Genomic DNA, 27,500 nt, shown 5'->3' on the forward strand with positions numbered 1-27,500 from the left:
TATTATAGTCTAACCAAGTGCAAAATAAACTTCCAGCATATTTCTCTAAATCCAGAGTAATTAGTAATAAGTAAATAACACCCTTTGGCAACCCATATAGGTAATTATGACCTCTCCACTGCTTCTGCCTTGGTATCACCACTTCTGGGTCTGCCTCCCACTGACGAGACCTCAATAAAGGTCGAAACTGGTCTGGGTAGTGGCCCTTCCCTTAATGCATAGCATTATACATGTCCATAAGGAGATGTGCTTTGCATTAGGGGAGATACTAAGACAAGGAGAGATGAGAGCTTGGTCCACCTTTGCTATGAGTTGCCAACAGATGTACCACCTTGCCTCAGTCCTGAAGATATTTTCAGGTGCAAACTTTGTTTGCCCACACGTGGATAAAGGATTAAACTAAATTTATTATTGCAACAAACTGTTGTTATGATTCCTGAGAGTTTGCTGTAATGAGAGTTAACTGTAATACTTTTTCTACTGTTCTAAAGTGTTTCTTAGTGTTTAAATGATTTAAACAAAAATATGAATTTCTAAAAGATCACAAGTTAAAAAAAAATGCTAAAAGCTGCCTTTTATGTAAAGAAAAGTCTACTAAATTTGAATATAGAAACACAACAGATTATTAGCTTGGAACCAAATGAAATTACTTCTATAAATATTTTTCCTAAAGTTACCAGCAACATTTGGGAAGAAGAGGTCACTTTTCTCAAAATTGATGGGAAAAATATACTGCTTGCCTGTTATCATTTCATATCTCTAAAGCCCATTTTTTTGGTTTTCAAAAACAGAGCAGCCAAGGAAACTTATTATTTAATTTGCTCAAAGATAAAAATATAAATTTCAGCACATTTGTAGACTATCTATTCAACTGTTAAACTCTTTGAAACATACATTGTGAAGAAATATTAAGCATAAAAAATAAAATTAAATAAATAAATAAAAAAAGAAACAACAACATACAAAAAAAAGAAAAAAGAAATGACAATGGAATAAGAAAATTAACACATTCCCAGAAGGCTTTAAATAATATCAAAAATAAAAAACTCAAATTTTTACATATGTATCAAAGACATCTCCAGTACAGAAATGTAAAAAGCATATGAAAATAACAGAAAAATTCTAAAAAGAGTTTTATGAATTATAAAACATATGAAAATAACAGAAAAATTCTAAAAAGAGTTTTATGAATTATAAAACTCATACACACTAAAAAGTGTGTATGAGTTTTATAATTCCAAATTATAAAACTCATACACACAAATAAAATGAACAAAGGTTAACAGATTAAAGAAGTACTATTTCTCATGAAGCAGGTCCCTGAATCATCACTTTTTAAAAGATTCTGTCAAGAAATGGGAGCAGAACAGGAAGTGCTTCTCAACCACACAGAGGTTAACTGGCTTTCAAGAGGATAAGTCTTGAGATGCATGTTCAAATTAAGGGCAAAGTTTCACTTTTCTCATGGAAAACTCACCCTTGAAACACTCTGAAAGAAAGGATTTTATCCATTGGTTGACTTATCCAGGAGATATTTTTAATTACATGAATGAGATAAATCTTTCAATTCAAGGTCCTGAAAAACTCTGAATTGGCTACTCATTCAATTCAGGGTTTCAGGTCCCTGAATTGAATGAGTAGTCAAGAGAAAAAAATTAGAATAGGAGAGGAGACTAGGCACTGCAATCCAAGGATAATTTCAAGAAGTTCTTTCAATGTGGCCAATAGGAAGAACATAATAAAAAATGGAATATCTTGTTTGATGGAGACAGTAGTTAGATGACCAAGGCATATGACATGGTTTTCCCAGACCACTGTTCCTACACATCAAAAATGAATGAAGAGAGAATATTCCAAATACTGAACACTAGACGTCGGTAACGTAGTGGAACTAGATGGGATTTTGCCATGCATTTTAAGGGAATATGCCTAAGGAACTGACCATGCCAGTTCCTTAGGCATATTCTTAGGCATGTTCCTTAGAAACATTCTTTCATTAACTTGACTGTTTAATGAAAGAATGTTTCTAAGGAGTGGAAGAAGGTTAGGCAAAATATTGGCATTATCTTGCCATTGAATAATGGTAGTGGTGGTGAGTAGACGAGTCTATATTTCTTCTGTAGTTGTTAAGCTTTTGAAAAACTAGTGAAAAGCCATACAGAATTGGGAAGATAAGGACAAGCAGGCCAGCATGAATTTAAGGGACACTGATTTTAGTAATTTGGTTACCTTTTATAATAGAGTAAAAAGAGCACTGTCTTTTTTTAGGGAGGTGGGATTTTGCAAAAACATTTTATAGGGTACCACACAAGAAGTTGATATTTAAGTTGAAACATCATCATCAATTTCCTGATATGTACCGCAAAGGAGTGTTCATAGTGAACTGGATTGGTAACTGGTTTTCTGATAGATATTCAGAGAGATGTATGTATACTGGGGAGCAGGAAGGTTAATAGTGGAATTCCACAGGGTTCAGTATTGGGTCCATTAGTTCAATCTCTATTTCAATGATATTATCAATAGATTACAAGGAGACTGCTCAGTTTTTTTTGCAGATGAGTGAAGCTTGGGAGAGTTATAGTAATGATGCTAATGTTGTGGCTCTTAAAGATGATTTTAATAAACTGGAAAAGTTTGCAAATGAATGGAGAATCAGTTTAATAATGCTTAATAGTAAGGTTTTGAAATTTCAGACTAACAGATGAGATGCATTATACTTACTTGGAGTTATACTGGAAGCAGTGGAGAAACCAAGGGGACTTTAGAGTGATTGTAGATAGAAATTTGAAGTTCAGAGGACAACCCAAACAATCTTCAATATTGAAGATTGTTTGGGTTGATGATAAAAGGATAGTGATTCTACTGTATAAAGATCAAGACCACATATGGATTACTGTGCTCAGATATGTTCAAAGGGATTTGAATGGGATGAAATAACCTTTGAAAAGGTGCAGAGGCAAATAAAAATGATATCAAGGCTGTACAATGCTGGTTATAAGGACAAGAGCATGAAAACTACAGAGTTTGGTGGAGAGAAAGGGAAAAAAAAGAGAGAAGGGCATGAAGAGGAAAGGACTGAGACATTTTAAGCCATTGAAAGATATTTATTGGAATGACAATGGAGGGATTTTTTACATAGTAAAACAAGGGAAAGAAATAAGGAGGGATCATCCCTGGAAGCAACAACAGGATAAAAAGCAAGGATCTTTTTTGTATGGAAAGTGGCAGGATCATTTACTGCATTGCCCAAAAGGGTGGTGAGTGTGTGTAAACACTGAATGACTTCAAGGTAGACAGATCCTATCACAACGATTCTTATGATCTCTATGGAGGCTTGGAATAATATATGAGCATTTCTAGTCTCAAATATCATCTACCGCTGCTGTCTTGACACATTACAGGTTTCTGATTATTTTTCCCACCCTACCTCATGTATTGATATGTACTTCTCATTGGTAAAAAATATTCAGCAGGAATGCAATGCTCTGCCACTTCTTGTTTCATTTAACAATTCTTTCACAGTGATTACTCCAGACATCTAGAATATCCATAATCTTCAGTTTACATGTTACCTTTATATCTTATCCCTTTTACAGTGATTTTACTCCATTTCTAAGCTTTTCAATAGCCTCCAAAACATTTTGCCTGGTTATCATTATTATTATTAAGAGATTTCCAGGGAGTCAGAGACTCATTGAGAGAGACCATATATTACACATACCAGCTATCATACTTATTCTTGAATTCATTCACACTGCTTGCACTCAGAACATCTTATAGCAATCCATTCAGATCATGCACCACCCTCTGAGAGAAAAATCTAGCCATCATTCCCTTCTTATCGACCTTCATTCTCGGCTTCTAAGGATGCCCTCTTGTCCTTTTCCCACCCTTCATAAATTGAAAAATTCCATAAATTGAAATCCTGTATGACCCTTTCAGAAGTTTGTAAGTCTCAATCATTATCAGTATTCCACAATCCTGATATCATTTTTAACACTCTCCTTTGTACTCTCTCCAATATATCAGAATCACAACAGAAACCAGGAGACCAGACCTACACACAATAGTCCAAGTGAGGTCTTATCAAGGCCTTGTAAAGAGGCAAAATAACATCCTTATCTTTACATGCATGTGAACGTTCGTTTCAGCATTGCAATTATCTTTTCAGTTGTATTTGCAATCTTTGCCTTCAAATTCAACTTCCTATCTATTAACCCTCCAAAATCCCTAGCCTCATCAGTTTCTTCTAGCCTAATTGATGGGTTAATTTATAACCCATCAATATAATATGACATTGGATATCTAATCATGCCAAAGTGAATGACTTTACATTTACTGACATCCATTTTCCCATGACCACAATTCCAGCCTATTCAAATCATTCTGCAAGTACTGAATATCAGCAGCTCTCCTGATTACCCTACTTTTCTTTGCATCATCAGCAAATAGCTGTATGTTGCTTGTCAACTCCTTTCCAATATCATTAATGTACAGATTAAATAACAGCGGACTAAGCATTGATCCTTGTGGTACACCACCTGTTACCTTAAATCTTGCAGACTCACATCCCCTGTATACCACTTTTTGATATATGTTGGTCAGCCATCCTCTTATCCATGCTAATATTCTATAACCCAAACCCATTTTCTCCAATTTATGCAACAATCTACCATGTGTATTCTGTCAAAGCCTTAGCAAAACCAAAAGTACCATGGTGTATCCATTCTCCTAGTTCAATGGTAACATTGTTATAGAATGTGAGCAAAGTTGCTAAAACATGACCTTCCCTTAGTAAACCCATGTTGTTCATTGCAAAGTATTACTGTCAACTCATTTCGGAATGGAAGCCCTAAACCAATTTTTACAAACTCTTCACCACCACTCCTGAGATACGAATTGGTTGATACAGTGGTGCACTCAGGATTTAATCTTGGGGGGGGGAGTGAGTGAGTTGAGTAGACGATTTGAGAATACACACTACACATTGCATACGACCGAGCATCTGCAGTGATTGCCAATACATGATACCCATGATCTACTCTGGCCCACTCGGACAAACGAAGTAGCGCTCAGTCTGACAAGCACTACTTTGTTCGTCTTGCATTCACAGCAGCCGTGATTCCCAAGAGCTATAGTGTATTCCCACCTTATGTGACAGCTAATTCATAAGTAGTATGGAAATAGAAGACACGACACAACATAAATTAAAAAATGAATTTTAATTAGGAAAATATTTTTGGAAAATTTTCTAGTGTTTTTTTCCTTTTTCTTTTTTTTGGGGGGGGCAGCCCCCATGCAGTGAAAAGGTAGTGGTGATTTCAATGTTAAATATACCAGGTTGTTAGCTTTTAGCAAAATGGCTACTCATTTGAACAACCACTTCTGCATTAGCCACCCACCCACATACCATTGTTGGATTCTAAATGAAGAGAAATGAAAATTGTTAATACTTCTTTCAGAATCCAACATAATCCTCCATGTCAAAGGCAAGACTTGTAAATATTATTTATTGTCTCTTGCTTATAGTGTGTTATTCATATAATTGCCTTGAATTTTGTTTATCATTATTTAATAATATAATCTTAAGTAATGTAATAGTTATAAAAAGGACTCTGTATAAAAATGTCATTCATTTTATTTAATTTATTCCTGTAATAATATTATAAGAAATTATATAAGTTTAATGTACCCTATGTGAACTATGATATTTTTTATTTAACATTACTGAAAGAGAAAGTAATTTTATATAATCCTTCTGATTGAATTTGATTAGCTGTTGTCAAGGAAATGGAGTTAGTGCATGCGTGGAGTGTGAGCTATGGTATTCGAAGGGAGAAGGAGTTGATATGAGCTGAACTGGCTAGAACCGGATTTTGGCAGGAAGAACGAAGGTATTTTACTGGAAAAAGAAAGTAAACAGGGAGAAGCATTCAGGACAGCACGGAGTGAAGTAAAGAGGTTGCAGTAATGGGGATTTGGAAATGCCTTAAATAAATTAAGAAGGGACCGGGAAATTAATAGGCATTTAGGAATATTTCTACAGAATTATAAAATTACGTCGAATTCCAATCGTTTTGAGGAAGAATAGTGCAAAGCTGAAATTAACGCGTAGAAGAAAATAAGGAATAAGTAGATTACCTGAAACGAGTGCGTCAAGACTTGTGAAGTTCTATGTTTAATATTTCAGTTATATAGTGAAGATTCCTTTTGAATAGTTGAAAATTTGTTGAAGCTTGCTCCACCTTTGCCACGAGTTGCCTTGGTGTTGCACTACTTACTGGATAAGATAGTACAACACTATATTTAGTCCTGAAGATATTTTCAGGCGCAAACTTTGTTTGCTCTCACTGGGATAAAGGATTAAACTAAATCTATTATAGCCTTTTGAATAGTGTTACTTCAAAGTGATAGTTAACTTTAGTTTTAAGTGTGCCTATAGTGAATCCAATGTGCAAAAGATGTAAACCGGTAAGAGCAGTCCATTTTTTTATATTTCAACGTAAAGAAATAAGAGTTAGCTCCACCCGATATATCTTAACATTAACTGTGGCGTTCTACTAAAATTAGCCAAAGTATGGAGCTATAAAGTGTTTCCCCCTTGAAGTGATAACCGCCTCATAATTGAATTAAGTGTTTGTTGACTAAGAGAGAATTAGAGAATTCTACTTTAAGAATATTTACTGTAAGATTCTGTAACACTGAACTGTGTGAACCATTTCTAATTATTCGGAAGAATGTAAAATTGACAGCTGGATGTCTGATGCCTAATGTTTTATGTTTGTTATGAGTATTTGAACTAAGTTGATTTGCATTATCTTGTTTTCAAAGTTATACTTAATGTACATGTTATATAACCCTGCATTAAATGTTTTGTTTTATTGATTCCAATTTGGTGTTTGCCTGATTCTCTTTCATTGCACTGCTCATAAAGTTTATCGGGCCTTGCGGAAGCCTTAAATGATAATCTTAACCTCGACCTGTAGAAAAGTGAGATTGCAAAAGTTAGTTGATGATTGATTCCACTATATTATATAGACTAATTTGAATATAGGGTGGTGCAGGATAATAAAAATTTCTCTATATTTGGATCAGTAATCAACCAACAATTAATAAAAAAAAAAAAAAAAAAAATGGATAATTTAAATAAAAATAACGTTCCAACAAGATGGCGGATTCAAAGCCAGGATGTACGACACAACACCATCTTCATTGAGTAGTTATTCTTTCAAATTCATTCTTTCTTTTATTTACTTTTTAACAATAGAATTCTTTTGGATTATCTTTAACTTGCAGAGCCAGTTTCTTTTCATACTTAGACTTAGTTTTCTGTATAACATTTGTGGCACTTATGGCCTGATGCTTATAATTATCACAACTGACATTCTTATGCACAGTATTCTTTCCACATCATTTTTTTTTCCCTTCCAAATCTCTTAATTAGATTACACGTCCATTTCACTTCTACTCTATTTGTTCTTCTAAATCTAGAGACACATTCTGATATTGCATCATTTAAGTATTTTTTAAACACACTCCATGAATGTCATTATTATCTGAGACCTCCAGGGAGTCAAGGACTCATCGAGGGAGGATATAAATCACCCAAACCAGCTAGCATACCTTCCCTTAAATTCATTCACACTAGAAGCACTGACTACCCCTTAGGGCAAATTGTTCTACTCACTCACTGCTCTGTGAGAGAAAAACCTAGCTCTTACCCCTTTCTTGACTGAACAATTCCACGGATGCCCCCGCATTCTCTCCACACCTTCCATGTAGCAAAAACTTTTTGCACCCTTTCCACAGCTTCTTTATCCCTTGGAAAACCCAGGAGACCAAATCTGACACAATAATCCAGGTGTGGTCTTATCAAAGTCTTATAAAGAAGCAGAATGACTTCCTTATCTTTACATGTCAAGGTTCATTTCAACATCACAATTATCCTCTGAGTTATATTTACAACTTTTGCTATGTGACCTTTGAAATTTAAATTCCTACCCACCAATACACCAAGAACCTTGGCCTCTTCAGTTTCTTGTAGTATAACCCTGATAATATAATGTGCCACTGGAATTCTAATCATGCCACAGTGCCTAACTTTACACTTACTAACACTAAACTGACAGGCATTTTCGTTTGCCCAAATTGCCAGTCTATTCAAATCATTTTGTAATTGCTGAATATCAGTAGCATCCATGATTGCCTTGCCTATCTTCCCATCATCAGCAAACAATTGCACATCTGATGTTATATCCTGCCTGATGTCATTAATGTATAGATTGAACAATAATGGTCCAAAGACTGAACCCTGAGGTACACCACTATCTATCCCTATCTATCCCAATGGCTTTAACAGGCCTTTAAGGCCCACAACCTTCCAAGCATGCTTGGATTTCGTAACCGAAATACGAGGATAGAATGGTCACTCCTATGCCTCAAGGTATTCTTGGCTGTATCGCTGTGTGTTCAAGGGGCCGGTTTGCCTGCTTGCGGGATGAAAAACACCAGATAAATTGGCGGAAAAAACCCTACTGCCCGCGCCCAAGACCGGCTAACTTGGCTATGGCTGAGGAAGATCCTTCAGCTCCTCACGTCTCCGACGGGAATCGAACCTAGGACACTCCTTCCCCAGGCATATGGTTGCGAAGCGCAAAGCCACTAGGCTAACCGCGCGGACGAGGTACACCACTGGTCACCTTAAATCTGGCAAGTGTATCACTTTTTGATATCTGTCTGTCAATCATCCCCTGATCCAAGTCAAGGTTTATATTCCAATTCCATATTCTCCAGTTTATGCAACAGCTTTTCATGTGGTATCCTATCAAATGCTTTAGCAAAATCCAACATTATCATAGTGTATCCATTCCATAGAAATTAGATTACCTTCTTAATTGTCATGACAAAGAAATATTATAACTTCAAACATTGTAGGAACAATACACAGTTTTTTTGATGTGCAATCTCCAGGCTTTGCAAGTGGAACTAGCCTGAAGTAATGCAAACATTAACGTTTTTAATATTTGTTTATTACTAAAAAGAATTTGTTATGTATTTATCATCATTATTAGCCCTCCAGGGAGTCAAGGATTCATCAAAAGAGCCAATACATCACCCACATCAGCTATCCTATTTTCTCTTACTCATTCACACTAACACTCACTACTTCAACAGGCAAACTGTTCTATTCACAGTTCTGTGAGAGAAAAAAATCTAGCTCTCATTCCTTTCTTAACTGCACACAAACTTGACTTCCATGGATGTTCCTTTGTCCTTTCCTACCATGCCCTCTCAGAAATTTCTAGATCACTCTGTTAATAATCATATCAACTGCTGCAATTATGTTAGAAATCCTCAGCTGCACCATTATATTAATATCTCTCTGTAAAGATACTGTTTTTACACTGAGTGTTAAGTAAATTTACAAGGAGTTCAATCTGATTGGTGTGGCAACTAACTCTATATTTTTAGAGTCCATGAAATAATTGACTCAAGACCAAATAATGTATATACATTTGATTAAAGGCAGAATGCCAAAATGAGTTGATAACATTTATTTATCAAACATGATGTTTCATCCCAATTGCACAGGATTTCTTCAGGTGTAAATATACAAACTAGTAGACAAAACAGTAAGGACTGTTTTGTCTACTATGAAGGCTAAACATTCCCATATTTTTCTTTCTGTTGTATCATAGCAACGATGTAACAGTTCTAATTTATCCATTAAAACTTGATGTCTCCTTTGTGAAGCATCTTGTGTGTCAGCTGAAGAGAGCAAATGTGATGACAAAGCTAAGGGTCCATTTCTATGGTATTCAATATCTCGAACATGTTCTTCAATGTGCTGTTCAATTGATTTTTCTGTCTGTCCATTGTAAGATGACCAGCAATCACACCATAGCTGATAAACACCCAGATGTGAAGTGGGCTATGTCGAGGTTTTGTGGATCATAGTAGTGATATTTTGATAAAGGGGATAAAATACTTTGATTTTATATTCCTTAAGTATTTTTGCTAGTTTTATGGAAACAGAGCTGATATATGGAGAATGATGTCTCCTCTGTTTTCTTCATTAGAAATTTCTCTGGTCTCATGTCAATTGCATAGTCTGGAGATGGTGTGCTCACTATAGCCATTTTGAGGAGAGTTTCTTAAATGTTGAAGTTCTTTGGCTAGTCCTTGTCAGTGATGAGTCAGCAGACTCTTGTTCCAAGTGTAAAAATGATAACCAATTTTTGAGGTCTATAATGATGGAATGAGACATGTAGATATCTGTCAGATATGTGTAGCCTTTCAAAATATAGACTTATAATTTACCCGATTCCTTAGTAGAAGATCCAGAAATAGGAGTAAACCATTAGATTCTAATTCACAGGTGAATTTTATGTTAGGGTCTTGATGATTCAGGTACTCATGAAAAAGTAGAAGTGAAAGTAGTCCATGGTTCCAGACTTGGAATACATAATAAACTTACCTTTTCCATAATTTTGGTTTATAATGGTATTTTTCTAAGGCCATGTTTTCAAATGTTTCCTTATAAGGATTTGCTAAAACTGGCAAAAGATGGCTGCCTATGGCTAGACCAAAGTTATGTTTGTATATTGTATTTTTATATTTGAAGTATCTGGATGAAATACAGTGTTTGAGGATTGCCATAACCTTCTTAGAGAATTTATCTTGAAGCAGTGCAAGTAGATCATCAGTAGGAACATTGGTAAACAAACTGACTACATCAAAGCTTGCTAAAATGTCATGATCATCAAGGATAATATTGCTGATGCTTGAAACAAAATGTTTGGAATTTTTAACAAAGGATGGTGATTGTCCTGTTAGGCCCTTTAGTAGTTTGGCAATATCACTCACTGTTTCACTGGAGTATAAATATTCCTACCTCAGGCAGTTTTTATCACAAAACGCACAAATCATAAATTCATTACCAGAGAAAATCGGTTTCCTTTACTACTTTATAAACAATGTATCAAAGTATAACTCTTCATTAAAGGCACTTTACAGTTTCAGGCTCCTCTAATTACATCACTTGTTCCAAGAAATTAATATCACCAGCATAATGGAGAGAGAAGACGAAAGTTTTCATTTAGCATTGCTTCTAACATCTCCTTTTATTTACTATTCACTTGTTGACAGTTTCACCCTTCTGGTCAAAGGATTCAACTTAAGATTCCCCTTTCCAGTATTAATATATTATAACTGTCAAGTTTTCTTAAAAACTTCCAGGCTACATTCTAAAACTTCCATTCTCTCTCTCTCTCTCTCTCTCTCTCTCTCTCTCTCTCAGTTGTCAATCACCCAACAATTTCCTAAATGAGCATGCACACTTGCTCCCTTAAATGGCAAGAAAGAAGTTAGTAACGGCCGACATGCTGTCATCGTTGGTGAAAAGAGAATGTCTTTATGATGAACGACAGACATTATAACACAGCAAATGTGAATTACAATAAAGAACATTAAATTAATACAATTATCTGATATCTGGTAAGTAAAATAAATCTCACATGCCTTACATATTAACATAAATATCAGGCACATTGCAAGTACCAATTATAAGTGGTTACAAAACTAAAACTAATAAAATACTAACATAGAGAAACAATTGTAAAAAAGATTCATAATTTTAAATTACGACTATTTTTATAACTCCTCTCTCTCTCTCTCCTGTCTACCAGTCTGCATACTCTCAATCTATCCTCATAATCAACATTCCATAATCCCAATATCATCTTTCAAACTCTTCTTTGCAACCTTTCTACAGCTTCTTTATCCCTTTGGAACTTAGGAGACCAAACCTATGCACAGCAGTCCAGGTGCAGTCACATCAAAGCCCTGTGAAGAGCAAAAATAACTTCCACATCCTTACATGTCGATGTTCATTTCAACATCACAATTATCCTCTGAGTTGTATTTGCAACTTTTGAACTTCAAATTCCTATCCAACATAACTCCAAGCATAAACCCACCAATATACGAGGGACGTCCAGAAAGTAAGTTCTGATGGGCTGTCAGAGAAACAAAAATAAACTTACAAAAAAAACTTTATTGGAAATTAAAGCAGACATATTTCACTACTTTTCTACATAATTTCCGCCATTGTTCAGGCACTTATCATAACGGGGCACCAAGAGTTGTATACCTTCATCGTAGAAGGTTGCCACCTGTGATGCAAACCAAGTACTGACTGCTTCTTTAACTCATCATTGTCTTGAAACTGTCAGCCACCAAGGAAAGATTTCAGATGTTTGAACAGGTGAAAGTTGATTAGTGCGAAGTCAAGACTATATGGGGGATGATGAAATTGTTCCCAGCCGAAGGTGGCAAGAAGTTATTGTGGACCATTGAATTACGCCGGCCATTGAATCGCTCATTGCATGTTCTCCATAAACCTCAATAATTTGCCGATGAATTTCAGCAGTTTTAACATTCCTCGTATTCAAGAAACGAATAACTGACCTAATTTCACATTCAATTTTCTTAGACATTACAAAAACACACCAAGAAATGTACGCACTACAAGAATGTCTGAAAATGGACCAAAACCTTGCTAAGGAATCAACAAACTCAGCAAGCATGTGCACCATTGCGATCGCAGCACTGCAGTGAAAATATTTAAAAACAGAACTTACTTTCTGGAGGTCCCTTGTAATATGCTGTTACACATCTCATTACACCAAAGTGCATAATTTTACACTTACTAACATCAAATTGACAACCATTATTATTTACCCACACTTCTAGCCTATTCATATCACCCTGTAAATGCACACCAGCAATATCTCTGATTGATCTGCCTATCTCTGAATCATCAGCAAATTGAAGATCTCCTGAGGTCTTTCCCAATATCATTAATATATAGATTAAACAACAGAGGTTAAAGGAATGATCTCTGGGGTACACCACTGGTTATTTAAATCTGGGCAGATTCACATCCCCCACATACCATTTTCTGATACCTATCTGTAAGCTGCCTACTTATCCAGGCCAATAGTTTATATTCCAATCCTATATTCTCCAGCTTATGCAACAGCCTTTCATGTGGTATCCTATCAACTACCCTAGCAAAGTGAAAAATTATCATAGTGTATCCATTCCCTTTATCTAAGATGTAGAATTATAAAATATGAGCAAATTGATCAGACATGATCTCTTTAGGAGACCCATGTTGTTCCTTGCACAGCACAGCTGGTCTGCTTACCCATTTCTGTGTGTGAGTCCTTATCAACTTCTCTAAAATTTTCACTCAAAGTTTAATGGAATAAATAATGAACATATAATTAAACAACATGTTTAACACTCCTATATTTCATCTCAGTCACTGAGACATCATCAAAGAAACAATATTAAAATTACAAAAACACACAAATTTGCACAAACAATAATTGGAAAAGATTATCGAGTGAAAGCCTTAAGTCCTATGAGGGGCACCTTCTATGGGTGCTGTTGGTTAGCCTTGGCTATGTTGGGTAGAGGCTTAAGAATTAGTTTCCCAAATCTTTTTTAGAAGTTTAATACAACCATAGTTATTAAGATTAGGTCGGTTTTTTAAATCTGCTGCTTATTCTAATAAAAAGTCTTTCAAATTTGTATTTTTTATGATGAAGCATAGTAGTTCTTTTTCATTTGATCCTGTGCAAGGATCCAAGTCATGGTCAGCAAGTCCTGACTGACCATATTTATGGTGACAGATGTATTTTTGTTATGTTCTTCTAGGTGAATGTTAGCAGATCTCCCAGTCTTACCACAATAAAGTAAGTTGCAGGAACAAGGAACTTTGTAAACACCTAGAACAGAGAGAGAGGAGGCAGAGGATCCTTGGGAAAGAAAATGAAGGCAGCCAGTTTATTGGTGCTGTTGGCTAAGTCTAAACTGATAGGTCAACAGTTAAATACATTATCAGTCTTTTCATCACCCTTGTGCAATGGGATTATCATACATCCTTTATTTATATTATTATTTTACCCAATGCAAAATATGAAGTGGCACAGCTAACATGTCAACACTAAACTAAATGTAGCAAGAACATATTAATAGCTAGCAATAAAAGTTTTCTAAAATCAAAAAAAAATTAAAATACAACTATGAAAGATATTTACCAATATGCTGCTGACAAGTGTTACTTCAAATATTGTAGGAACAACATTAAATACCAAGGCAGATAAAACAAAGTTGATTCCCCTAAGGAAAGAAGGTTATATAAAAGATTACTCAAATGAAAACTTTTCTTTTTTTTTTATTTTACATTATGCAACATATTAACAGGTTCACACCAGACAGTGTCTGCACTTGTATAAACTGCCAGTGTGAACTAGCTTTAGCATATGCATGAAGCTTCTGTATCAAATAGTTGCATTCTCACAAAGTTCATATGGCATTAGTAGCAACTTTTTTGGTAGAATTTTATTTGTAAAATTAGCATTTGTGAAGTGTCTCAATGATATCGAATATTTCAAAGGTAATTCAAATTTATTTCAAATTATATATATATTCTCACACTGATATTTCTGCTTTACATAAATTGTGTGCTCTCTGTATCCAATGGCTGCTCCCTCATATTTGAAAGAGGATGTTCGGATAAATGTGTTTAGTTAGCAACCATGTCTAGTGCTATAATAAATCTGTTTTGCTTGCATGCATGCAGCATAGCCTGTGTGTGGGGGGGGGTGTTTTTCATTATGAGGTGTCATCCCAGTTGTTTCTAATTACACTAATTGTTGCTAAATATAGAACATAGCTTGTAAATGTCTCTCTCTGTCTTTGGACTGCATTTAGGGATACAATAAAGCTATCTGTTCTTCTTGGTCCTGACATATAGTGTCTGTTGAGATTGGAATGTTTTTCATGTCTGTTATTGATTATCTATTGTTGATAAGATAGAAGTGGCACTGACAAAAAAGTAATGAATATCAGATTCACGAAAGAGTGGATAATTCCATTCATGATGGGACATTATGTATCCTATTATTGTGTAAAATGTATACTGATCCTCAATAAACAAAAGAAAATTCTTAATAAAAAACAAGCAAAATATTGATAAAACAGAGAAATAAATACAAACAACAGCACAATAAATTCTATTATTATTATTACTACTACCCAAGACCCAAGACCCCATGGAGTCAAAGACTCGTCTAGGAGATCCTTTTATCAAACACGCAGCTCATCATATCGTGCTTTAAACACACTCAAATTCTCTGCAGACACCACACTCTCAGGGAAGGCATTCCAATCATTCACAACTCTGCATGATAAAAACCTGCTTCTCACTCCCCTACTCACACCCTCTTTATACAGTTTCCAGGGATGACCTCTGGTTCTCTCCCTGATCTCCAACTATTTTCTGTAGAACCTCTCCAGCATTGATCCTATAACAACCCCTTAATCACTTGTAGGTCTCTATCATATCTCTCCCTCTTCCTCCTGTCCGCCAGACTCTGCAAGTTGCATCTTCTCAATCTTTCCTCATACTCGACATTCCAGAGGTTAGAAACTACCTTAGTCAGTCGCCTCTGGACCCGTTCCAACATCTCTTCATCCTTCTGAAAACCAGGTGACTAAATCTGGGCACAACAGTCCATGGTGGCCTAATCAAAGCCTTATACAATGGAACAAGAATCTTCCTAATTCTACACGGCAGTGTCCTCTGCATCATTCCCAGAAGTCTTTGAGTTGTCTTTGCAATTTTGGCTATGTGTCCCCTAAATTTCAGATCCTTATCCACTATCACCCCTAGATCTCTTCTTTCCTCCACCTCCAACAATATATTCTCACCAAGCATAAATTCTACATCCCATTTTTCTTTTCCAATTTTTAAAACCTTACATTTTGCAACACTGAACTCACATCCTCATTCCTGTGCCCAATCACTCAATTTATTCAAGTCTTCTTGTAAGGTCACAACATCTTCTCTACTCTTCATGGTTCGTCCCAATTTTGCATCATCTGCAAACAACTAAATATCTCCATCCAAATCTTCACCAATATCATTAATATACAAGTTAAATAGCAATGGTCCTAAAAGAGACCCCTGAGGCACACCACTAGTTACGTTCCTTTTCTTGGATATCACTCCCCCATACACAACTTGTTGATACCTATCAGATAGCCAGTCTCCAATCCAATGCACCAATCTAATATTCAATCCCATCCACTCCAGTTTGAATATCAACTTATCATGCAGTAATCTATCAAAGCCTTTACAAAATCTAAGTATATTACTGTGTATCCTTCTCCTCTGTCCATGAAAGCAGTCACCTTATTGTAATAAGTAAGAAGATTACTAAACCATGACCTCCCTTTAGTAAATCCATGCTGTCCATGAAAGATAATACCATTGTTGTCAACCCAATTCTGAATCCTAGCTCTCACAAGCTTCTCCAACAATTAACTACAACACCTGACACATGCAGATAGGCCTATAGTTCGATGCTTGAGTTCGATCACCTCCTTCATGAAGTGGCACAATCTTGCCCTCCTTCAAATCCTAATGAACTTGACCCAGTGCAAGACTCTTATTAAAAAAATATGTCAAGGCCGGCATCAACTCCTTGGCACATTCCTTCAGAATACATGGTGATATATTATCAAGTCCCACAGCCTTATTTACATCTAGTTTGCTCAACTCTCCCACTTACAGTCAGTCTCTCTTCCCCATCATCAACTGCTCTCAATCTCTCCATGAAGTCACATTCACAAGATTGAAAGACCTTTATGAACTGCTCATTAAGTATCTCCACCACACCTTCTGCGACAGCTGTTTTTATACCATTTTCTCCAATCAATGTCATCCTTCCATAATCATTCTTTCTTTTGCTGGCTACATATCAAAAGAACTCCTTAGGATTCTTTTGGGCTTCATTAGTTAACTGCTGTTCGTACCTCTCTTTAGCTATCCTCACCAACCAAGTCAACTGCCTTACCTGGTCTTTGTAGTCCTCATTGAGTTGGTTATTTCCACTTCTTTTATGCTGCCTCCATAACCCTTTTTCTCTATATCGCATGCTTAATCTCTTTATTCATCCATTTCTCACCTACCTTATTTAACCTTCCCACCCTTGGAATACATTCACCTCTGGTGAGATGACCAAATCCAAGACCCTCAATCCTCGTGTGCCCTCTGTTACATACTGTCTGAAGTAGTTATCCCTCAAAAACTCAAGAAACTCATTTTCTTTACTTCCAGTTGCTATCTCACCATTCAGTCTATATTGGCATAATTAAAATCACCCATTATGATCACTCTTTTCTTATTTGCTTGGCTAATTTGATTATACATTTCATAGTCACCACCATCCACATTTCCTGGTCTATAACAACATCCAACCAAGTATTTCATTCCAAGATGATCTGCTGCTCAATCAGCCAACATGTATTCCTTTTATGAATTCCTAACTGAATCACCTGATCAACATTAGTTAATCCAACAAACAATATTAGTTCATTGGATCAGCCCTTCTCTATAGTGATTTACTGAACTACCAAATATACACACATCTGTTTATTATTGGTTAGTTCTTTATACTTTGCAAACAAATTTCTTTCCCCTCTCCTTGAAGTTTTTTCTTTAATTATACCATTATAACTTCATTTATGTCTATAATTTATAGGATCACATTATTCACTCCATCCAGCAACTTTTAAGACATACATATATCACAAATATTAATTATTAATATTTCATTTTCCAGTAATGAAGGTATTTCTATTCATACTTGTTCTTTCCTTTATATTTCCCATTCTCGCATGGCTTATTAATGATGGTTTGCATATTTACACCTTTAATAATTTAAATATACCAACCAAATATAGCATTCTAACAGAACAAAAATGTCACCACCCCATGCAGATTTGGTTACAATTAAAAAAGTGTCATTATACATAGTGTGCCTGGAAAAACACAAGCACAAAATTTCTGCAGCACACAGTGTGTTCTCTTGCTATTAAAAGCCATTGCTTTTAAAACAGGATGCTTCAGAATTATGTATGAGAAAGTGAAAACTTATCTCATACAATTATCAGTTTGTGTTGAATGTATCCTAAAAAGTGCATTTTTGCTTTCTAGTAAATCAGGAACATTAATTATTTTATATACTGTAATAATGACGTGTGGCACCTGCATTAAAATATATATCGAAGAGAAAAAGAGATAAAAGCAACTAACAAGAAGCATCACACCCCTATCATTGAAGGTAAAAGACACTGCTCATCACTGCTTGTTTCATTTAGCAGTTTTTCAAAGTAATTACTCCATACTTCAAGGATATCTTTTTCTCCTGTTTTCATGTCACCTTTATCATCTCTAATTCCTTTTACAGCACTCTTTCCTCCATTTCTGAGCTTCTTCAACAACCTCCAAAATATCTTGCCACCTTCTTGATATTTATTTTCTATGTTCCTACCAAAGTCCTCCCATGACTTTTGTTTAGCTAGTTTTACACAGTGTTTAGCTTTCTTACATTTGTCTCTGTATTCTCTAAGAGCACAGGCTGACTTATTTTTTGGTTCCTGTTCTCAAACTCTTTCATTTTTTCTTCAATAATCTTTGTGTATTTTAGTCTACAGTTCACATCTGAGAGCTGCTCAACTTTTATTCGCTTTAAAACTTTCTTACATGTTATTCTTTTCAATATGAAATTCAATTTCATCCTGCTCAAGACTAAATAGTGATCACTTCCAATTTCAAATCCTCTGTACACTCTGGTGTCCTGCACCAGTGAAAAAACATCACTATCAACAATAACATAGTCAATGAGACTTTTCTTATTCCTTGCCTCTTCTCTCCATGTGAATTTGTGCACATTTTTATGTTGGAACATGGTGTTAGTAATAACCAGTCCATGTCCTGAGCAGAAATCCAACAAATATTTGCCATTATTATTAGCTTTGCTCTTTTCTCCAAATTTTCCCAAAATATTTTTGTATGTCTCACAATCATTTCCTACTCTGCTATTTAGATTCCCAACAAGGACCAACTTTTCCTTTTTCATTGTGTCAGTTGCTTTTTCTAAAGCATCAAAAAATTCCTCCACTTCTATCTTAGTAGTGTCGTGACGACTCCTTTCTGTCGTGTTCTAAATCTATCTAGTTTCAAGTCACTTTTATGAATAATACAAGTAATTACGAAATGATCACCGATCCAAAAGTAGGGAAATTTATATTTATACTGCGCCACCCTATTCTTAGATTAGTCTATATAAATAGTAGGATCAGTTCTAAATTAAGTTAACAGTCATCTCATTAGGCCGAATCATCTATTATCATTTTTACTTGGGGTTCCCGCAAGATTCGAATATTTATGAACGGTGCAATAATAAGGAATTCAGGCAAACACAATATTTAGATCAACAAAATAAAACATTTAATATATGATATGGTTAACAAATACAAGAACTCTATTTTAAAATGGAACTATACAATTAACTTAACACATCTTCTTAGGTCACTGATGCTAATTCAATGTTCTAACTTTCATATACTATTCACAGTCTCAAAAACACAAATCTTCTTATCTCAAGTTAATATAACAATTTCACATCTTATTCAGTCTTCACAAATCTATCAGCTCAATGTTTATATTCACAGCAGGCAATAAACTACGTAAGCTATATTCCAAGCAAATATATTCCTGGACCTTGAGCATCGGAGGTATATTACAGTTAATGCTAGAATAGAGAAACTTATACAACTACTCTTACCAGACAAATTCTTCAATACATCAAATTATTGAGAGAGCACTTATGAATTAACTTAATTAACATTAGCGGAACACACATAACAAATATTCTCCATAGTTTAAACTGTATTACTGTAAGTCGCACTTCACTATTCCAAACAACGGTAATCAGGTACTAATATCTTTTCCTGTTCACTTTTCTCCAAGTAACCAATATAACCTTTTCCTAGGGCAACATAGAATTTAATCATAATCCAGATTAACTGGAACTAATCAGAATTTTCGCATTGACTGTCCAGTTTTCTTTTATCTGATTACGGCATCAACCTTTCTTCATAACAACAGCAGTTTTCGCTTATAACATTAAACTTTATGTTTCACTACTTATAGGTTCACTTCCGAACACTATACTCATAAATCTCTGCCCTGAGGATTATATAATCTTGGTTCCGCAAAACTCTCTCCTCACTCTTTAATATTAATTCTTCTCTATACTTTTATCTATGACCTTCCCTCTTCTCTATATATCTATCTATCTCTATGACCTTCACTCCCACCTTACGTTTGAACGCCACGCTCTACTCCACTCGTGGTTGTTTACGCATGCTTCTCCATGACAACAGACTGCACATAAACATTTCGCTAATCTAATGTATGGTCTAATATTATTCATGAGTGATTACATAACATTAAATATTTCACAAATAAAAACAACAGAATATTTAAGCTACTTCTTTAACTTTTTGATTACGTATACAGTTAAATATAAATTAACACTTTACGTTACACCATATATATTTAGTTACACAAAATTCTAAACATATTATTATTTTATAAGTTAATAGCAGGTCAGATTTTGAGTAAATATTTAATTAGTAATTCTTAATTAAGGAATAATAAACAATTTTATATAAACCATGATTAATATTTAATAAGCCATGTTAAATGTGAATGAAAAATAATAAATTACATAACATAGCTTCATTCACAATTTAACAGTAGAACCTTCTGTGGGACCATAGGCACAAATAAGTCTCATTGTCCAGTTCCCCATTCTCATATTTGCCCACATTACTCTACTTGAGATTGCCTGCCATTCAAGAAGATTAGCATCGTATTTTGTGTTGAATACCATGGCTACTCCTTCTTTTCCTTGATTGTCATTGCCTGAATATAACATTTTGTATTTATTGCTCAGAAAGATTTGTTGCATAAAAGGAATCAGAGATGATAAAGGTCACATTAAAACTGAAGATAAGGCTATCCTAAATGTCTAGAGCAATTACTTTGAAAGACTGCTGAATGAAATAGGCAGTGATAGAAGAAAATTTTCAAGAGGAATGCAAACAGGAGTAAATATCAATACTTGAGATAGAAAAAAAAAGCCATCAAAAACTTGAAATGTGGAAAGGCAACTAATAGATGAAATTCAACCAGAAATACTCAAATATGGATGTATACAAGTTTTACAATGGCTGTACTGCATAATTGAAAAGGCCTGGACAGAGAGGGTCGAATTCCAGATGATTGGAGCAGGGATCTCATAAATCTCATAACCATCTATAAAAAGGAAAATAAAATTAAATCAGAGAATTACAGAGGTATTTCCCTACTGAGTGTTCCTGATAAGATTCATGCAAGTATACTTGAGAAATGCATAAGAAAAATTGTAAAAGGAAATCTTGGTGAAAAACGAGCTAAGATTCAGGCCAAACAGAAGTTGTCAAGATCAAATTTGCACTAAGACAAAGAGTTAAGAAATCTTGAAAATATAAATACAACAAGGATTTGTATTTAAGTTTCATAAATTTAGAAAAAGCATATAACTAGATGCCAAGAGGAAAACTCTTCAAAATGCTATAGTTAGTTATATGGTATAAATGGAACATTATATTGAACAACAAATAGTCTCTATTAAGCTGTAAGGTCAGAAGTTAGAATTGAAGGTAGCACAGGAGGTTTGATGTAAAATCAGGTGTGCAGCAAGGGTACATATTATCTCTACTTTTATTCATTATCTATATGGATCACTTCTGCATACAAGATATTCTTCAAACCAATTTGAACTTATGGCTCTGAGAACTGGGTAAGAAATAAAACACTTGATCAAAGACTGGAAACCACAGATATGAAACTTCTGAGAAAGATTAGATAGAGTGAACATATGTCATCAGCAGTATTGTGTTAAAAATGAAGATATTAGGAAAAAACTTACCATTGTTAACGGAGCTAATCTCAGATGGTATGGTCATTTAAACAGAATGGGAGGGGAAAGATTAGCAAAACAAGTGTTCTTTGCCAGGTTAACAGGAAAAAAGACCCAGAGGAAGACCAAGATGCGTGGATTGATACAATAAAGTGTGCCTAAGAAAGCAGAAATATAAGATCTGATAATGCTGGAGTCTTGAAAAATAGCATTGTTGGAAGTCAGTAATGGTGTAACCTTTTAGTGTAGTACTATCGCAATATCCTGTACACCCCCCTTGCAAGTTATAAACACACACGGACAAAGAAATTAGCGCACCAAGAAGGAAGCATAGGATTCAACCGAAATTTTATTGGTGTAATGATACAGGTGAGTGATGCACATGATGGCAAAAAGAGAGCTGAAGGGATCTGTGGTACGCAATCTGGTAATCATCAATAGCGCGTTGCACCGCCTCGTGCGGCAATACATGCTGCAACACAGTCCGGCATGGTGGCAAACAGACACCTGATGTTGTCCTGTGGCAGACTGGCCCACATATTGGACGCTGTGCTCCAAATCCCGGATATTGCGGCACGGTGGGAGCTGGCGTTTCAGCTGCTCCCAAACATGCTCAATAGGGAACAAGTCCAGGGAGCGGGCAGGCCATGGAAGTGTCTGTACATGATGTAAGCAGGCCTGGGCAACCCGAGCCGTGTGCAGACAGGCATTATCCTGCTGGTATAGTGCTCCTGGTATCCCGGCCAGGAATGGGAGAACATGGGGCCGTAGGATGTCGTCCACATACTGCTGCCCCATCAATGCGGCATGTACCACTACGAGGGGTGATCAGCTATCATAGGCTATGGCTCCCCAGACCATAATGCCTGCAGTGCAGGAGGTATGGCATAGCGAGGTCGGGATTGTGTCCTTGACCAGGGGTCCTCGACACCCGGACACAATGATCATCTGTCCCCAAGATGAAGCAGCACTCATTGCTGAAGACCACACGTTGCCAGTCTGTGGCGTTCCATGTCGCTTTCGCCTGGCACCACTGCAAACGGAGTCGGCGATGTTAATGGAGCACACGTAAGGGGCGCTGGGATCGTAGATTCGCCTCCACAAGGCATTGGGAAATGGTTCGTGGCACACAGGAGCCCTGACATCTACCTGTATAGTGGACCGGGTCACCGTGGGATCATTCCATGCTTGCCGCATGATCCGTCGATCCTCTCTAGCATTGGTCCTCCTGATCCGACTGTTGCCACTCTGCCGTGTGGCAGAACTGGAACTTTTCCACAGCTCCCAACACTGTCAGACAGCATGGTCAGAACGGTTCATGTCCATGCCTATACGGCGCGCCAACCATCTTCTGGTTTTCAGGCCGATGATCATACCTCTGTCAAAGTCCATAAGTTGCTTAAATCAACGTCTCTGGCGTCTACCCGGCATTATTGTCACTCTGTACAGGCTTGCATCGGCCGGTGCTTTTCACTTTAATCGGCTATCGAGTACATGCCAGCTTTATAAGGCTGCCGGTTTGTGCTTGCAGCACCACCGCAGGGTGTGTGGGCATGCGCAATCGCACCAAACCTGGATCATTTGCATACCACCCCGCACTCTAGCTATTTGCTTAGTTTCGCCGTTGTACCATGTTTTCTTCCAGGTGCACTAATTTCTTTGTCCATGTGTGTATATCAGTAATTGGATGATAATGAAAAAGTGAAAAACAAGAAATTACTGAAGTAAAGCATGAGGAATGACAACTTTGGTAGTGTGAGGTTATCACGTCATCTCTGTGTTCAATACACCATCGCTAAATTTAATCATTTTAATTTTAGAATCTAATTGTAACAGGTTTACAAGTCTTCTTTTCACTGGAAGCAACAATACTTTACTTTGATTTTTATCTGACATTATTAATGAAAATAAAATAAAATAATAGTAATAAATACAGTAGTATCTTGCTAATCCGAACAAATAAAAACTGTGCTCGTTTGGATTAGCAATAAGTTCAGATTAGCGAATCCCCCCCCCCCCCAAGAGAAACAATAACTATCGTTTAAGACAAAAATAATCAGATTCTAATGATACATCAATTAAGTCTGTAAATAAATGAAGTAACTGATAGGAAAAAAGCTACTGTACTGTAATATAAAACTTAAAAAATAACACAGTACACAAGTTTATTTTAGTAAAAAATTTAGTTTTTATGTACTGTATTGTTGAGGTTTCTGATATTAATAAAATTGCATACTTCATTATATAACTTAATTTGCATAAAAAGTATCACTTTCTTGTACATAACATAAAAAAGTTTCACAAAATAATACAAAAAAAAATTTTTTTTTTATTTCTTTGTAAAAAAGTGACTGATTTTCTTTTGCTTCTTGGAAGCTAAACTTTTTTCGAATGCTTCTTCTCAAAGCTGCATTAGCAATAAAATTTTGTGGAATAGCATATCATTCTGCTTAACCAATTCTATACGCATTTATTTTAAACTGTAAACTGCCTTTTCATGTAATTTTTTTTTTTTTCGAGTTCTTTATCATCATCGTCTTCTAATTCATTCTGCAGCGTCATATTTATAATTTCAGCATCTAATTTCATTCCGAATTCACTTTTGGTTCTACCCGTAAGCCATTCCGTAACATCTGTTTGTGAAATTTCAACATCTGGATTTATATTTTTAACCAAATTATGCATGTTTTGAATTTCCTCTTTTTGTGTATCACCGTAGTTATACTATACTGCAATAATAATAAAATAAATAATAATAGTTAAAATAATAATTATTAAATAAAAATAATAGTACACGAAATAATAGTAATAAATAAAACTTTTATTTCCTTTCAAACCGCAGTTCGGATTACTGGAGGGTTCAGACTAAAGAGGTTCAGATTATCGAGATACCCCTGTAGTTTATAATTCACAACAAAACCCAGAGAGACAATGCCATCATAAATGAACTGAATCAACAAAAACTGCACTTCGGATGACTCGGTGCAGAGTTGTATAAAAGGGCAATGGTCATAACTGAAAATCAACACATCAGCAGATCATCGTAAAGTGAAACAGCACAAGGTAGGACCTTACTATAAATAATAATACTAATCAGCAATAAGCCTATTTAGTTCAAATCACATTTACCAGATCAGAATGGCCTGGTAAAAGTCATATACCATCCCTTCTTCTGGAAATTTTTTTTTTTTTAAAATCAAAGAGTATGATTCTTATCTTTCCCCTTTCGAAATCAGTTTTATGTTAAACTAGATATTTCAACATCTGGATTTATATTTTTAACCAAATTATGCATGTTTTGAATTTCCTCTTTTTGTGTATCACCGTAGTTATACTATACTGCAATAATAATAAAATAAATAATAATAGTTAAAATAATAATTATTAAATAAAAATAATAGTACACGAAATAATAGTAATAAATAAAACTTTTATTTCCTTTCAAACCGCAGTTCGGATTACTGGAGGGTTCAGACTAAAGAGGTTCAGATTATCGAGATACCCCTGTAGTTTATAATTCACAACAAAACCCAGAGAGACAATGCCATCATAAATGAACTGAATCAACAAAAACTGCACTTCGGATGACTCGGTGCAGAGTTGTATAAAAGGGCAATGGTCATAACTGAAAATCAACACATCAGCAGATCATCGTAAAGTGAAACAGCACAAGGTAGGACCTTACTATAAATAATAATACTAATCAGCAATAAGCCTATTTAGTTCAAATCACATTTACCAGATCAGAATGGCCTGGTAAAAGTCATATACCATCCCTTCTTCTGGAAATTTTTTTTTTTTAAAATCAAAGAGTATGATTCTTATCTTTCCCCTTTCGAAATCAGTTTTATGTTAAACTAGATATTAACACAAACTGTATATAAACCATTATATCTATAAAAATTAAATAGCAGAAAAAGGGTTACTTGTGCATACTTATGTATATGAGTAGATAATCATGAATGCATGTCACTTTCTTCATATTATTATTTCTTATGAAAAAAAAAAATCAATAACAGTTTGCAAGAACATAACTCACTTATTATTATTAACATCTGACCTCTATGGAGTTAGAGACCCATTGTGGAAAGTACACACTATTGCACATAAGACTCATCCAACCATACCTTAAATTGATTCCATGTGTCATTCACAACACACTCAGTCAATGCATTCTGCTCACCAATCACTCTCCATTTAAATAACCATTTCCTCACTCCTCAGCTCAACATCCTCCTTGTTTCCAGTAATAGAATCTTCCAGTAATCTTATAATTCACATTATAGTAACTGGAATCGGCACATGGCCGTGGAAATGGAGGAGAATGAAATGGACATTAATAAAGAAATTGCACACTTGAAAGTTATCCTTCATAGGACAAAACACAAAATTGAAAAATTGCAGAAGAAGCAAGAGATTAATGGAGCTGAAAAGAGAAAGAAACAGGTGGCCCAAAGGAATAATAAAGACCGACTGAACCAACAAGAAAAACAATTTAGGGAGCAAATTATGTATGAAGATTCAACGATCAGGGGAGTACTTAATGAAAGTATAGCAAAACTGTGTTTTCTGGGGGGCAAAAATTCACGATATTCAGATGCAAAAAGGTAAGTCGAAGGAAATTATTGTCTTGGTTGGAAGTAATGATTTGAAAGGTGAGAAGTATCCTATGGGAGAGGATGTAAAAGAGTTGTTAGAGGTGGCAAATCTGAAGAGCACGATGGTGAAGATTGCAAGTCTCTCCTACCATGCTATGATAGAGGCAAACTAAGGAGGTGGGCACTGATAGCAATGGGTTTATATGTAGATTGTGCAGAAGGGATGATGTAGAATTTATGGATCTGTGGTCTGTTTGAAGGAAAAAGGATTTGTACATTGCTGATGGACAATCTGAATGGATTTGGTGTTGGGTGTATGGAGAGAGCTTTGTTCACTGAGCATGCTAAAGCACAAATTCTGGGAAACTTAAGCAATTAGGTTGGAAGCAAGTGAGTTTGTGTGAAGGAACCTATGAAGGGAGTGAGTGTGAAAATGACCAAGTGAGGAATCTAGTCTCTCAAGCAAAAATACTGAATAGAGTAGTCAATTCAGAAAGAAAAGGTGAGTGGGGGCCTAAAGGAATGCTGCAGTTTCTATATACTAATGCCACACATATCAGGAAAAAAGGGAGGAGTTTGTAGCATTGGTTAGTGCAACCTCACTAAAAGTTATAGTTATTAGTGAGACTTGACCAACAGCAGATGATGTACTTACAGGGATAGAATGTAAAGGATTTAGTATTTTCAGAGAAGATACAGAAGATAGGATTGGAAGATGGGTATTGCTGATGATAGCAGATGAATTGTAGCCAAAAAGAATAGGAGATAGGTGAGAGGTGAGGGTGGCTGTTCATCTGAGGCAATCTGGTGTCAAATTAAGGCCAGTAAGACAAAATACACAGTTGGTTGTTGCTATATGCCAGGGAGTTCCACAGATGATCTAGAAGATGCATCACCAAATTAGTACAATGAGTTCAGGTTGAGTGATTATTATGGGGAACTTCAACTATGGAGATATAGACTGGAAGGAAGAAAGATCACATGGCAGGAAGGAAATAGAATTTATACACCT

The 27,500-nt window shown here is 35.6% G+C and overlaps 1 protein-coding gene across 1 annotated transcript in view; it reads right to left on the reverse strand.

Moving 5' to 3' along the window:
• ABCB7 (ATP binding cassette subfamily B member 7) overlaps nt 1–27,500 on the reverse strand; it is a 211,508-nt gene that overhangs the window by 134,229 nt on the left and 49,779 nt on the right. The window contains exon 6 of the mRNA XM_090408836.1: nt 14,109–14,190. Coding sequence (XP_090264962.1) covers nt 14,109–14,190 — 82 coding nt within the window. The remainder of the gene's footprint in view (nt 1–14,108; nt 14,191–27,500) is intronic.

Source organism: Typopeltis vanoorti, chromosome 19 (genome assembly GCF_054136105.1).
Source record: "Typopeltis vanoorti isolate ZY-2024b chromosome 19, IOZ_Tvanoo_1.0, whole genome shotgun sequence".
Lineage (NCBI taxonomy): Eukaryota > Metazoa > Arthropoda > Arachnida > Uropygi > Thelyphonidae > Typopeltis > Typopeltis vanoorti.